Here is a 14,193-nt window from a genome sequence, read left to right as displayed (position 1 = left end):
TGCAGCAAACAGCATCAAGTCCATTTTAATGTTGATAGCACATACACTTGTATAATATATGTATGTCTTAAAATGACACATCATAAAAACTAAATGCACATCAGTGAAAAAGCATTTATAAACCTTATTTAAAAGAGGCATGCATAACAAAAATAAAATAAAATAAAAAATAAATAAATGGATAACCGCATACCATTTAGACTCTATTACAATTCTAATTATGGCCATATCTGGTCTACCCCCACACAAAATCAGCTGGAATTACAAATGGAGACTAGAGTTTTGCGTAACCTAGATCGTTTCAGGTAATAAAAAAAGTGACTCAAACCCAATGGATTTCCTGAACATTTAGAACAGTTTCATAAAATAAATGAACATCATTCTGTAACTTCCTAATTACTCTACTCTGTCTGTAGCATAAAAGCAACAATTAAAATATTTTCCGCAAACAATTCTCTGTAGATTAGCTTGTTTTACTATATGGTCAGACTAGCCATAGTTAAAAGTTTATGTAGCCTAAATGACTTAAAAGGAAATCAATTAATACTCATCAAAACACACAAAGCATATATCATACTAGAACATTTAAAACACTTAACACACAGTAGTGAGAAGTACAAGAGATAATTAGTTCTACTCTTCTAGAGCTTTTCATGCATTTGTGAAGATGCGCATTAGGAATGATGCAATCAATGGATATGAAATACACACATATACATATATATACACACATACATATATATATATATATATATACACACATACATACATATATATATATATATATATATATATATATATATATATATATATATATATACACACATATATACACACACACATATACACACACACCCTGGTGTTCTGACTAGTTTGTAAATAGGCTAAAAACTTAGTTCAGCCAACTAAAATGTGTCTGCAATATGTAAGACATGCACAAATGAATGTGCTGTAACCTGACAAATAAGACATTAACCAAATCATCATAGAAGATGTTTAAATCAGATTTACTTTTACACAACGTATTAAATTATATGTGGATGATGGTATTCCTTTAAGGATATTGATTGTCACTGACGAATTGCATTATTCAATGCAATCGGCAGAGAGACTAGCAGCAGGAGTATCTGACAAAAAGTGCATCACAAGTAAGTCACATGATCAGCTCATATCTACTAAGGTGACAGCCTCATTGGCCAGGCTGCTGTCAAGTCTCACTGCTGGCTGAAAAAAATAAAATGACCCACCCCCTAAAAGGAAAATATAGATCAGTGGTTTGGAAGGTTAACTATTTCATCAAAATATATACTTAGTTATGAAAGTGAATGTAAAATCAATATCTAGTTAGCATTTTTCATTGGTTGGTTATTTCAAGCTAGTGGCAATGGGTGTGAACCCCCAATTACATTAGGAAAAGGACATAGCAATCAATTTTGACTGGATAATTTCTGACATGGACAATTGTTTTGGAGCCAGACATGCGGTGATATCAGTCTAATGTAAGTCTCATTAATACACAAATGATGGCAGCTATATTATGATAATTCACCAGCAACTAGTGACATTACTGAGGCATGAGAAATATTGAATATTTCATCAGGCAACATAATGGCTGCCTACACCCAGTCAATGGGTATGTTATTTACATAGATGATGATATAGTATGGAAACACTGGTGTCACATTCAGCAATCATTAACAGAGAAATGTGTTCAGAGAGCATGACGTGTATGGCTATGTTTTTGTTTAGGATGAATACATGAATTACATCAGACCCCTGAACACAGATGCCGACCAATCGATTGACTATATTAAATGAATGATTTTAGAAAGGCCTACATTTAAATGCATTGTAGGACATCTTAAAAATGTACAATATACTGCTAACGACTCCTGCCAAACACAAATGATGCTGAAATGTCAAAAAAAAAATATATAGTGTAGAGAGACATACAATCAGGATGAGCTTGATGCCAATAATTTCTTTACAACAGGATATATAATTTTAACTTGATAGTTTGTGGCTTACAAGGCAGATTTTCTAGATTTACTCCAATATTAGAGAATACCAAATATTACAGATGAATTCAATGTAAAACACAATTAAAAGAGGGCCTCAAAACAAAACAGTTCTGAAATGCCAAAGTGTAGTTTAGCTTTAAAGTTTGCAGAAAGAGTCTGTAAAAGTCTCTAAGAAAAGGTTGTTAATGGTGAGGTCATTGTAGGCTTCCCCAATGCATTTACAAGCATCAAGACACAATTGCTCTAACACTAAAAGAGCGGGTACGGTGCTATTAAAAAAGTTATATATAAAGGGTTATATTTTCAGATCAGTCTACATCCATTTCATTAACATTAAAAATGCTAATAAATGCAGGAATAGTTGTTTAAGAACCACACAAGACAATATACAAATAAGAAATACTGTATATTGTGACTGATCTCTGGAGATAAAAGTACAAACATGAGCGCATGATGGGATAAGAACAACCAAACTATTTTTTAATTATTTAACTTAAAAAAAAAAAGTATTGGTTTGATACTAGTAATACACAAAACAGGGATTACGACTACTTGATTCAATGGAGAGTAAATTGCAAGCTCGTTAAAATTTGGAAATGTAAGGACTTGTATTTTTACTATTGTTAAAAAATAAGGAATCATTGCTCAATTTAGTTTCTAAATATTGTGGACCTATCAACTACACACAGCGGAGAGAGAGTTCTTATTGGTTCTGCCCATAAGAGCTGCTTTAATGCTTCTAGGTTTTATGAAAAACATTCAATTAAAACAAGAAAACTGACTTAATAAACTTCCATTGCAATGAAATAGCTTTTGGCTAGATCTGGTCTGTCTTTGAGCCTATGTTAACGACCGATTGCCTGTAAAAAACAAATGAACATATTCATCAAAAATGGTACACATTAGTTAAAAAATACAGCAAGTTATGTTTCTATGCAGGCAGCATAACAACTAAATCCAGGCACAGTAACACTTTGTACACACATTTGTGAGCAGTTACCTGGTAAGTGTGTACTCCCTGAGACCAGAATGCAGGTTCATGGCAGAAAAGGTTCCTATACATCCACGCAGCCTTTTATCCCGTCCTATCTTCCATGTTACAAACAGTGGGCTTGCAGAGAAAAACAAACACATATTAGAATACATACAAAACATGGATATGAAATAAAAGTACAGGACTATATTCAATGTTTCATTATGAACTGAATCAAATCATTCTACATATTTAGACCAATGAAGTGTAAATAGAAATTACATGCTTATCAGTAACCCTGAATGTGTGAATGCATTTGGCCCAATAAATCACATTTCGATTTCCCACTTAGAACAGCATTAAAAGAACTTCACCAAATACTAAAGTTTGGGTTTTTGGATGGAGTTCACTGTGCCAACATGAAATCCTGTCTCTTATCTCCCACTGAAGCACTGATCATTTGACCCATCAGGTCCCTGAAGCCTTCAATAATTCTAAATTGTCATGTAAACTAGCTCATTTAATTCAACCAGGCAGCATCATCAGCAAACACTGGGAAATACATGCACTGAACCTGGAAAGCAGGAGTAGTAAATACACATAGGATTAATAACGATGTCAGGGACAGAATGGACAAATAAACTATCAGAAGTGTTAGTCTAGGTAAACACTGGAGGATTTTCAGCCAATTATCGGACCAATCACCTGATAAACGACCGCTTGGCCACACATCGCGTTAGTGTGTATACTTCCACGATGAATGTCAATTGTTCCAAAGTGCATATGATCATTTCAAAATCTCATTACAATCACCTTCCAATCATGCACTCACGATCTCCATTGAGTTTAGAGTCATGCAGATGCTGACAATGAACATGTCCTGGTGACTATAAATGTAGAGAGTGCTGTACATGGAATAATTTGTATGTTCTGAGACTGAATATTTTGTTTTTGAGTCACAGAAGCCAATGAAATTCGTTATGACATGTGTATAGCTATAACAAGGAGGTTAATCAGTGTGACAGGAATGAATGCATATTGTGCTATCATTCTCTAACTATAGAATCGGATGAAGAGCAGAGATCTGAAGGTAAATAGCTTGTATGCATGAATCGCGGTTGGACCTTCAGTCGTAGGTAAAATCATTGTAAATAACAGATTGGTTGGAAAAGTCTCCAGTGTGTATCTAGCCTAAGAGGAGACAATATTAACAGTGAACGCCACCAGTTACTAGACATCAAGATTTGGGTAGAGTTCTTTTGAAACTAAATCCATTAAGTGATAAATATGAAAATATTTGAAAGGAGCTCTTTACTGTTTTTTACCAAGTAAAATCAAATTAGAGTAAATACAGAGAACTGATGCAGTACTCCAACATTACCTGCTTCTACAGCCATTTATACACAGCAAGTAGGTGATCTGTATACAGTATATCTGTACATTGTAAATATGCTTTTACTCTGACAACTGCATGAACACAGTTAAACAGCACCCTCTTAATCCTCCAATTGTACCATTCTTGTCATCTCCCCTGGGCCCTCCCTTTCATTCTCCTCCTTCGAAGTCCACTTTATCTGTCTCTTCAACCCCATCCATCTCCGTGTCTCAGCCATCTATTGCCTCCCTGATCCCGCTTCCAAATTTCATGACAACTTGGCTTTCACACTAGCTCTCCACAGACCTCCACTCCATCATCCTAGGTGACTAACATCCCCACTAACAACCACAAAAACTCAGAGTCCACTACTTTACCACACAGTTATTTTTGAATGTTCCATTTACAAGAACACAAATATGCAATTTACTAAACGTCTCACAATATTACATTGTCAAAACCAAAGCTATATATTTTAGATTTAATTGTATTGGAAACTTCTGGTAAAAAGATATAACAACTCCACTTGTGCCATGTCTTTGCACACATAGCCTGCAATTCAGGGCAGAGAGGTTTGTATACGCACCTCGATTTGTGTAGCAAATATATTAACTTAAATTTGGTAATGCACATTACAAAGCAAAGGAACACATTTTACCCTCTTCTTGCCCCTGTGGCAATCAGATTTAATCCAAACCAGTCATTTTAAATACTAGAAATAGCAATAATATATCAATTGAGAAAATTATATTGGCTCCTAAACCTAGCATGTGTCCATGCTCAATATATGCCTCATCCAGACTACATCTGTGCTTAGACCAGATTATAAAATAAACATCTTTAATTCAGAAAATAGGGAGTAGTTATTATACAAGTTAACTACAGAAAAATATATCACAAAATAGCACACAAATAAACTAAACCGCTGCTTATGTCAAATGAACGTAGATGGCACAGAGCTAGCTTTACTTTCAACCTTTGAAGCCCCACCTCTTTTGTGCTGTTTTTTTACTAGCCCTCTCCCATTGAAGCAGCTTCCTGGGTCACATGAGGGCCAGCTGGTTAATCTACATTGCACTGCCAGCAGCTAAGCAACAAATATGTTCATGTCTTCAACATGACATTTCTAATCATTTTGCAGAGTGGCACAGGAAAATAATATTTCAATATGCTGGAGAGGGGTAAAGGACAAAGTTGCTCCAAAGCAGTGAGGCCAAGTCATGAGCAGAAAAGCACCTGGATAATTATCTCCTTTAAATGGAGAAGGAATTTAAAAGTTCTAGATAAAATGGATTTTGGTTCGATGTTCAGCAAATGGCACCAAACTGCACAATGCCCAGTAGTAACTGGATAAAAAAATCAGTCAGATTATTGGGAAAGTAGAAAAATACATCTGGAAGACGAGCACTATTAGTCTGTGGTCTCAGGGAAAACAAAGTGATTTTGCTGATTGGCTCAGTTTGGGCATCAAAGTATGTGACTGAATGAACCAGTGATCCTGACACCCAGTGTTGGGCTGTGCAATAAGACCGACAGTAGCGTTCAGCTTAAGGATAAGTGCACACTTGGTAACGCATAACTACAATGCTGAGAAAGGTGTTCACCAATTACATAATGCACCGTGAACACCTGTTAAGTTGATGATTCACCGATTCCGATACCAAAGACAACACTTTCATTGGACTTGCATATCACAAACCATAGTTTCTAATGCATCAAGCTTTCAGAAAAACAGTATTGATAATGTATTCACTATAAAGAGCAATTAGATCTATTGTAAAAGATGTAAATGCAGCTCAATTTACCTGAGAGCAGATGCATGGTTAAATATCAGTGTGTACATATTCTCAGTCTATTATTACCTATTTTAACACTTCTACATGCAACAATTGAGCTGCCCAGCTGTCCGCACTACATAAAGTAACAAGTTATATTTTGCAAAGTTGTCCATACGAAAAAAAAACCCTTTACAATAATAAAAGGGAGAAATGACTTTTGCTACTTGTTGGAGCTATTTTGAGCCGCTGCCCTTAATGAAAATGAAGTGAAAATAATCCCCCAGAAATGACATATCGCCCTAACAGAACACTTATTCATTACTAGGTCTTGATGCCTCAATATCACAGACATGTCTCCTCAGGCAGGGTGACACTGCCACAGTGAGTGTTGGAAAAGCATCTAAACATGTCACAAGGAAACAAACCATTTAATTGCATTGCAAATTGTATGGTAAGTGGCATATCTGTCAGATAATTACAAAATAATGCAGGTGAGCAGCAGAAATAAATCTGAAGCTTCATTATAATAGAGGTAAAGCAAATTTTTTTTAAAAAATGCTGCAAATGCTGCAAAAATTTGCGAAAAACCATATTTACATACAGGATTTACTTTTGCCCAGAAAAGGTTACGTTTAGTATGTGCTACAGTCATATTGTTTCTTCTGAGATTAGTGTTACAGGATGTTTAGCCAACAGGACTACAGGCACAAATTTAAACAATGCATCATGTGTACACTATAATTAGGAAATATCTATAGTACAGTCTGAGTAAAACTTTACCAGTTAAGTTTATAGGGGAATATAAATGAGGTTTCTCTGTTTCTAGAATGACAATCATGCATTATCTTCCACCTCAAGATCATGGCTGCCAATGATAATCGGCTAGTTCATGTGTCAGGAACGGTTTTGTTAGATTTTTGGCACTGTGACCTGCACAAACTGACTACAATACAGAAGCAGACTGTTTCTGCCTCTAACTAGATAGGACCTTGAATAAAGTACACAAATTCAGCATCCCTAAACCCCACCTGCCAATATCTTAAAGTCCTCTATTTCAATGTTGACAAAATAAACCCCTGTAAAAATAATTTAAGAAAATTTGCTTGAATAGAAATTAAAAATTATTCAATACCAATGCAGTTCATAACTATGAAAATGTTAACACATCTGGAACAAAAGTTGCCGATTAGATATTAGAATTTGGACAAAAACCATGTTGTCTTTGCTAAAACAGAAAAGTAGTGCAGTGTTGGAGAATGTTACTCCACTATTTGAAATATACAAAGGCTAAGTACTGCAGAGCTGAATTTGATGCATGAAATAATTTTAAGTATTTTATGTCCATAATTTCTCTCACGCCTCTGGAACATATTACCACGTTAGGAGGGACGGTCTTCTCTAAAGAGGCAGACTGTAGCTTTGCCATAATACAGTGTGCCGATTGGTTCATTCAAACACATGATCAGTGATGCTGCAACAACTGACATGCATTCAGGGTCAGCTTTTCCACCTGCAGAAATACCTATAAGTATATTGTGCTAAATACTTTACTTATTTTTTTAACAATGCTTAAGTGGAATATCAGATGACCACTGAACAATGTAATTTACCTTTACCTTTATATCTGAAAACTTGGAGTTTAGTGGTACTTTAAGCACGACATATCACTTAAACCAAAGCATAGGAAGGAAGACTAATTTGTGTTTGCTACTTGCACCAATATTGCAAGAGTGAGCACTCATGAAATAGCGAACGAAAAGGTTATTTAAAAAAAAAAAAAATGACATGTAAATGTCTTTACACCATCAATTATAGTGCTCTGATACACATTTTTTTTACCAATAGAGGTTTTGGCATTAATCTCATATGGAAGCCCAGCTGTTATCTTTTTCATTGCTAAAACCTACCACTGGGAATCTTACCATTTAAACGGATTACTAGTAGCGCCAATCAGCTTCCCACATACATTAAACTACCACTACTGTGCACACACATTGGTTGCATTTATATGCAGTTTACACAACTTGCCATGCAGAACAAGACTCGTTCCATGTAAACTGCTTTTTCATACATGTGCGATTTAATGTTGTTCGCAGCATGGCTTGTTTGTAGTTACAACAGCATAAATGAATGTTTTTCTTCAAACTCAATGTTTTGAACACAAACAAATGTAAAGCAGTAATAGAATATTTGTCTGGAAGATCCATTACTGTTGACTGGTTATTTACCTCTAATATGAAGCTTACTGTAAGGGAAGTCAAAGGATTCTAACAATTCAATCTCACACTCAGCTCTCTAAGTTTACATATCTAACTGCTCCCTCCCCAACACAGGCGTCCGCTTCCACAGTTCACACACTTCTGCCACCATTTACGTATAATGCCAATAGACCGCCTATGACTTAATTGCCCAATTGTGCACACCCTGTGCTCTGGTAGCTAAAGGAGTTAACACTCCCCACATTGTTAATTTAAAGGGTTAACACAGCCAAGCAATCAATCTCTTCTAAAAAGGCAGGGAATTTGTTTAGAGCAATAAGTAAACTTATTCAATTTTCAAGTCAATGTACAAAAAACAGGATTTATACTTACGATAAATCTTTCTCTGAGTCCATCTGGGGGACACTGCTTAACCATGGGGTTGAGTAGGGAGGGGAGGAGTCTGGCACCTTAAGAGTTAACTTTCTTCCTGCTGACAGCATATCCCTCCCACCAATTCCCCACATACCTGTTTGATTACCAAAGCCCTAGGACGAGGGGCCAATCAACCAAGATACACCCCTTAACAGAGGGGGGAGTGGAGAGAAAAGAAAAACAACGAAAAAGGGGGGGACCGCAGTGTCCCCCAGATGGACTCAGAGAGAGATTTATCGTAAGTATAAATCCTGTGTTCTCTTTCATCCATCTGGGGGACACTGCTTAACCATGGGGACTTACTAAAGCAATCCCTCTGAAGGGTGGGACCGCTCTGATCTCCTTGCACGTAGAACACTACGGCCAAAGGAGGCGTCCCCAGACGCAATACATTAAATTGGTAGAATTTCTTAAAGGTATGGACCGAGGACCAGGTGGCTGCCCTGCACAGCTGGTCCACCGTGGCTCCATTCCGTGCCGCCCAAGACGCCCCAAACAGGTAAAATGGGCAACAATACGCTTCGGCACAGGGAGATTAATACGGACATAAGCCTCCCTGATAGTCAGGGTAAGGCATCTGGCAATAGTTTGCTTAGACGCTGGCCATCACCGCTTAGAAAAGTCAAATAACACAAATAGAGAATCTGTCTTACGTATCTTTGCAGATCTCTTAACACATATACGTAATGCCCTCACTACGTCCAACATTATTTGTTCACGTTCCAGGAGACTGAGGCTCCTCTCTGAACACTGGAACAACTATTTCCTGATTAATATGGAACCTGAGACCACCTTAGGGAGAAAGGACAGAATAGTCCTTAAACTGCACTTAGGAGGGTGCCTACCACACCCCCCGAGAACCCTCTCGCTTTCCACAGACTGGATTCGAAGGCTCTGCCATCAAATGCAGCCGGTTCAGATTTAGATGCAAGAACGGTCCCAGGGTCAGTAGATGGCTCCATAGCCCTACTGGAGTTACCAGAAAGACTGGCATTGTTAGGACGTCCACTGCACTGTCAGTGGATCTCTTGATCTTGTGCAGAACTCTGGGACTTCCCTGCCTTTTGTTCGGTTGTCCTCCAACAACCACCCGCTGAGGACTTACTTCCTCCGCTGGTACTTCCAACAAAAGAAGGGCCCTGCCTGCTTCCTCCGAATGTCCCACCAAAGACATCTGGGGTGGATCCGTAGGGTAGGGTCACGAAAGATGTCACCATCTTTCTTAGCAGCTCCAAAGACCTGGGTACTGACAGCTTCTTCTGATGCGCAGCCCTTCTCCTAGGGCACCCAATTCAAACTGAGGTATGTGGGGAAATGGTGGGAGGGATATGCTGTCAGCAGGAAGAAAGTTAAGTCTTTAGGTGCCAGACTCCTCCCCTCCCTACTCAACCCCATGGTTAAGCAGTGTCCCCCAGATGGATGAAAGAGAAAGTACAATGCTTACAGGTTATAAAAATAATTAATAAATGACAAAATATATAGCAAAGCAGATTAAAAATAAAAGAAAGTTTCAGATTATAAAACTTACATATGAGTTGTATAATCTGCGCCAAGGGAAATTGTCTTAAAAGATTGTTAATTTATCAATATTGATTGATTTCCCAAAAGTCGGACAATTTCTTGCAAGTGATTTAATCTTTTTAAAAGACACTGTCACTCTTTACCCTCCTCAGGGGGTTTGGTCTTCAGGGAAAGCCTGTGACTCTTTACAACCACAATTTGCATCTCCCTGTTTTAATAATCAATTCTAAACATCTTTCATGTGGTGTGTCATAGAATCCAATTTTATCATTAATAAATCCAATAAAAATTAACCAATCTGCCAATAACAAACATGCATAAAATCAGTAGATTAGTTGAGCAGATACCGATTTCCTCTCAATCCTGGAGTGACAGCTTTGACGTGTAGGTTGCTCTTCATCATACTTTTATGAATATGTGGTTGATCACTAATTATATTGATTGTATGTTGTATTTTGGAAATGGAAATATATTTGCCTATATAAAATATAGCAAGAAATCATGTGGTATCTTTGTATAAGATCACATGCTGAGCTGTTCCTGGAAGTCTGTTCAGGGGTCAAAAAAAACACTGATAAGCCAGGGTATAGAGATCACCCCAAGAGGGCCTTTGAAGACGACACCAACACTTCTCTTGTAACACAGGACAGTTTTTCTGGCCTCATATTTTACACATGGAATTAGATCATTACCCTTGGAGAGCAGGGTTCTGCTTTCAAGTCATTTGCATTTAACTAAAAGAAACAAATTATAAATGGGATTCATTTGATACATAGTATTCACAATGCAGTCCCATATAATTATGCATTCACCAGTTACGTTATTTATTAATCCTTACAATGGTAATTCTTCCCTGTGCACTACACTGTCCGATATGCATAACTAACAATATGCAGTGCACCAAGGCATTAGCAACATTTACAAAACACTGCCAAGTGATATGGTCACTACTAAGCCTGTAATATATTGTTGTTTACCATTTACAGGCTGTAATAAAGGGTATATATTGTGCAACCAAGTATTCTTGGATTAGGTTTCTAAATTTGAAGCTTTTGTTTCATATACAACTTATCCACCTTCATGTCACCCCACATTCTCTTCACACTCTATACAGAGCACACTAATAAGGCATCATAAAATCACATGGTAAAAGCTGGCAACTTCAATTTCTGTTGCCCAAACCAACTGCTGGAGACACCGGATGCCCTAACATATTCTTCATCATCATCATCATCATATGATGGCTGGATTATTACTAACTGAAGTGCAGCTCTTGTATATAATATTTGGCAGGTCTCCAAATCGGAGGACCAATTTAGCTGTCTTTGAGAGTTAATTAGACACGCTGCTCAGCATACACTGCACCTCTTGACCTGTGTGGTAGGCAATTTTCCCAGCAGAAACACTAACCCTTCTTGTTATCTTGATGCAGAATACACCAGAGAGCATGCAGGAGCCAGCTTTCATGTTTTTATATTACTTTTATTTAATAATTGCAACTTTACCATTGCAAATAGTTGCAAACTAGTCACTTCTTTATAAACTGGTGTACAATAAATTTACCTACAAATTCTATATTCATTTGGTTGATTCCTATGGTACTTTTTCACAAGTAATGTGTCAGAGCCAGTTCCACATATTTGTAGTTAGAAAGATTATAATTTAAGTCCCAAATGAACCCGTTATTAAAAAGCATAACATACTGTAAATAAGTTCTCTTTCGCTATGTTGCGATCAAGGGACAGTGACCCTTCACAGAAAGTGTCCAGTCTATATGGAAAGTTTGTTTTTTATTGCAAATGATCAATGTATATGTGCATATAGTGTGTAGTGTCACACAGAAACATTGATCATATTAAACAGAATTGCCTTTACTAAATCAAGTGGTGCCCTGTTTTGAGAGACTGGATATATTGGTGTTCGCAGGGTAACCTGGGAGCTATTAAGGAATGTGTGAAGTCATACTTCTAAACCTAGTTTCCTTAAATAAGTAAAGATTATTCTACTAAGATATGTTCTAAACAAAGCCATAGGCCAAGTACAGCACCAAGACACGTTTAAGACGTTTTCTGTTGTCACAGTTTTAAAAAGAAAAGGGGCAATTTTCTGATATGAAGTGAAAATCCGATCTCTCCCCAATTACCTGTAAAATCTGCCTTTAAGTGAAGTTGCACATTTTTGTAAACTGTGGATACCTTTCAATAAAGTTATAACAGCACTAACGGGGGTTTTTTTTTTTTTTTTTGTTTCCATTTGAAACTTTTTTCACTATAAGTGCACAGTGTACTTTCTATTTCCAGCTTGGTGCCACTGAATTCACCGAAAGTGCTCACTGCATTATGTACAGCTTGTAAAGTTTTCCCAAGTGTACTTTAAATATTGCTTTTTATTCAAGTCAATGTTGATTTAATTTATCTCCTGGTTTCCACCTATATCCTGTTTTAAATGAAGATAGACCTTTAGGGGTCTGACTCAAATAAGTATCTATATTTTTTATTACCAATAAATTGATACGATCATTGGCAACCATCATAAGATGGCTGGGTGGGAGGGTACTGTGTTTAAAATCGCAATTTGTATTCTGTCAGGCACAAAAACGTTATATAACCTGAATGACTCATTTATTCTGCATACTGAATAAACAGTACTTTGGTTCAGTCCTCAGACAGTTGCTTCAACTCTATTTATAGGTTGTCTTGCAGGAACAGCTTGCTTCAGGTCATGCCACAGAAGTTCAGTTTGGCTAAGGTCAGGTCTTTGACTCAGTCAATCCACTCAGATCTCTTAACTGAGACCATTCACTTTCACCAGCCTTATGAAGAGCAGACGCTGACTGATAGCGTGTGAAAACCAAGGTATTAATGCAAATAATTCTTTATATGACAGTCGCTTTTTTCTCTTCACAGAACACCACATGACTGAGCATAATAAACTTCACCTGCTTCACACTTAGAATGCAGAGAGACCATAAGAAGAATTCTAGAAGAAACCCTATGGTCTCTATTAACCTATAATAGACAATATTAGATGATAGTGAAATTTGAAGTGGTGATCACATTCAGCAGGTCCCCTATAGGCTTTCAGAGCTTCTGCACTCCAGTTCATTCTTCACATGTGTTTGAAGGAGAGAACAGAGTGCAGTACTGGACCATGGAAGCTTTATAGCTCTGGGGAAAATTGTTCTTTAAACAAATGGATGTAAAAATAAAATGAGCAAACTGAATAAAAATCAAAGAATGACAAAACCCTTTCTACTTACAAGTAGTTAAAGGGCTTTAGTCCATGGAATATTAGAAATCATAAAAATTAATCTTACACCAGATGCATTATCTACTCTTCAATAAGAGTTCAATAAAGCATCATTTTAGACAAAGAATAAGAAAAACATGCTTTTGGCATTGAAAGTTAGACAATTGACACATTTTTAGGACAGATGCCAAAAATCTCAACTCACTCAGCCTGACAGAATATATAAATCAATATAAGATGTCAAGTATTTTGCAGAAGCCTTTTTGGTAACACTAAACGCAGGAAGGATATGAGTGCCATTAAACAAATAGTGTACAGTTATGCAGATGGATCTCAGGTTAGCAACTTTCATTAAGTTTTAAGTCTCTGAAAAATTATTTCCAACACCCATAACTTTAATTGGTTAATATTAACATTTGAAAGCCATTTCCATGGTATGAGAAATGTGTCCACACGATGACCCGTTAGTATCCAGGCATTTAGATCTTTGGTATATTTCACATTCACCGTTAACCCAATTGGTGTAACTATGTTGTGTAGTGTGGAAACAATTTGCTGAATTTTAAATGGTTTCGTTCCAGGACTATATTAGCATTTGGGGGCCATAGATCTCATTCTTTAAGACCTTTTACCTTCCTAGCAA

General features: G+C 36.9%; 1 protein-coding gene across 1 annotated transcript in view; it reads right to left on the bottom strand.

The window, feature by feature from the left end:
• The window catches only part of AMMECR1 (AMMECR nuclear protein 1), a 167,725-nt gene that overhangs the window by 20,622 nt on the left and 132,910 nt on the right, over positions 1–14,193 (bottom strand). The window contains exon 3 of the mRNA XM_075184328.1: positions 3,022–3,132. Within this exon, the coding sequence (XP_075040429.1) occupies positions 3,022–3,132 (111 nt within the window). The remainder of the gene's footprint in view (positions 1–3,021; positions 3,133–14,193) is intronic.

This window comes from Mixophyes fleayi, chromosome 9, assembly GCF_038048845.1.
Source record: "Mixophyes fleayi isolate aMixFle1 chromosome 9, aMixFle1.hap1, whole genome shotgun sequence".
NCBI classification, from domain to species: Eukaryota; Metazoa; Chordata; class Amphibia; order Anura; family Limnodynastidae; genus Mixophyes; species Mixophyes fleayi.
The sequence above is the reverse complement of the archived record's forward strand: the minus strand, read 5'-3'. Positions and strand labels throughout refer to the sequence as shown.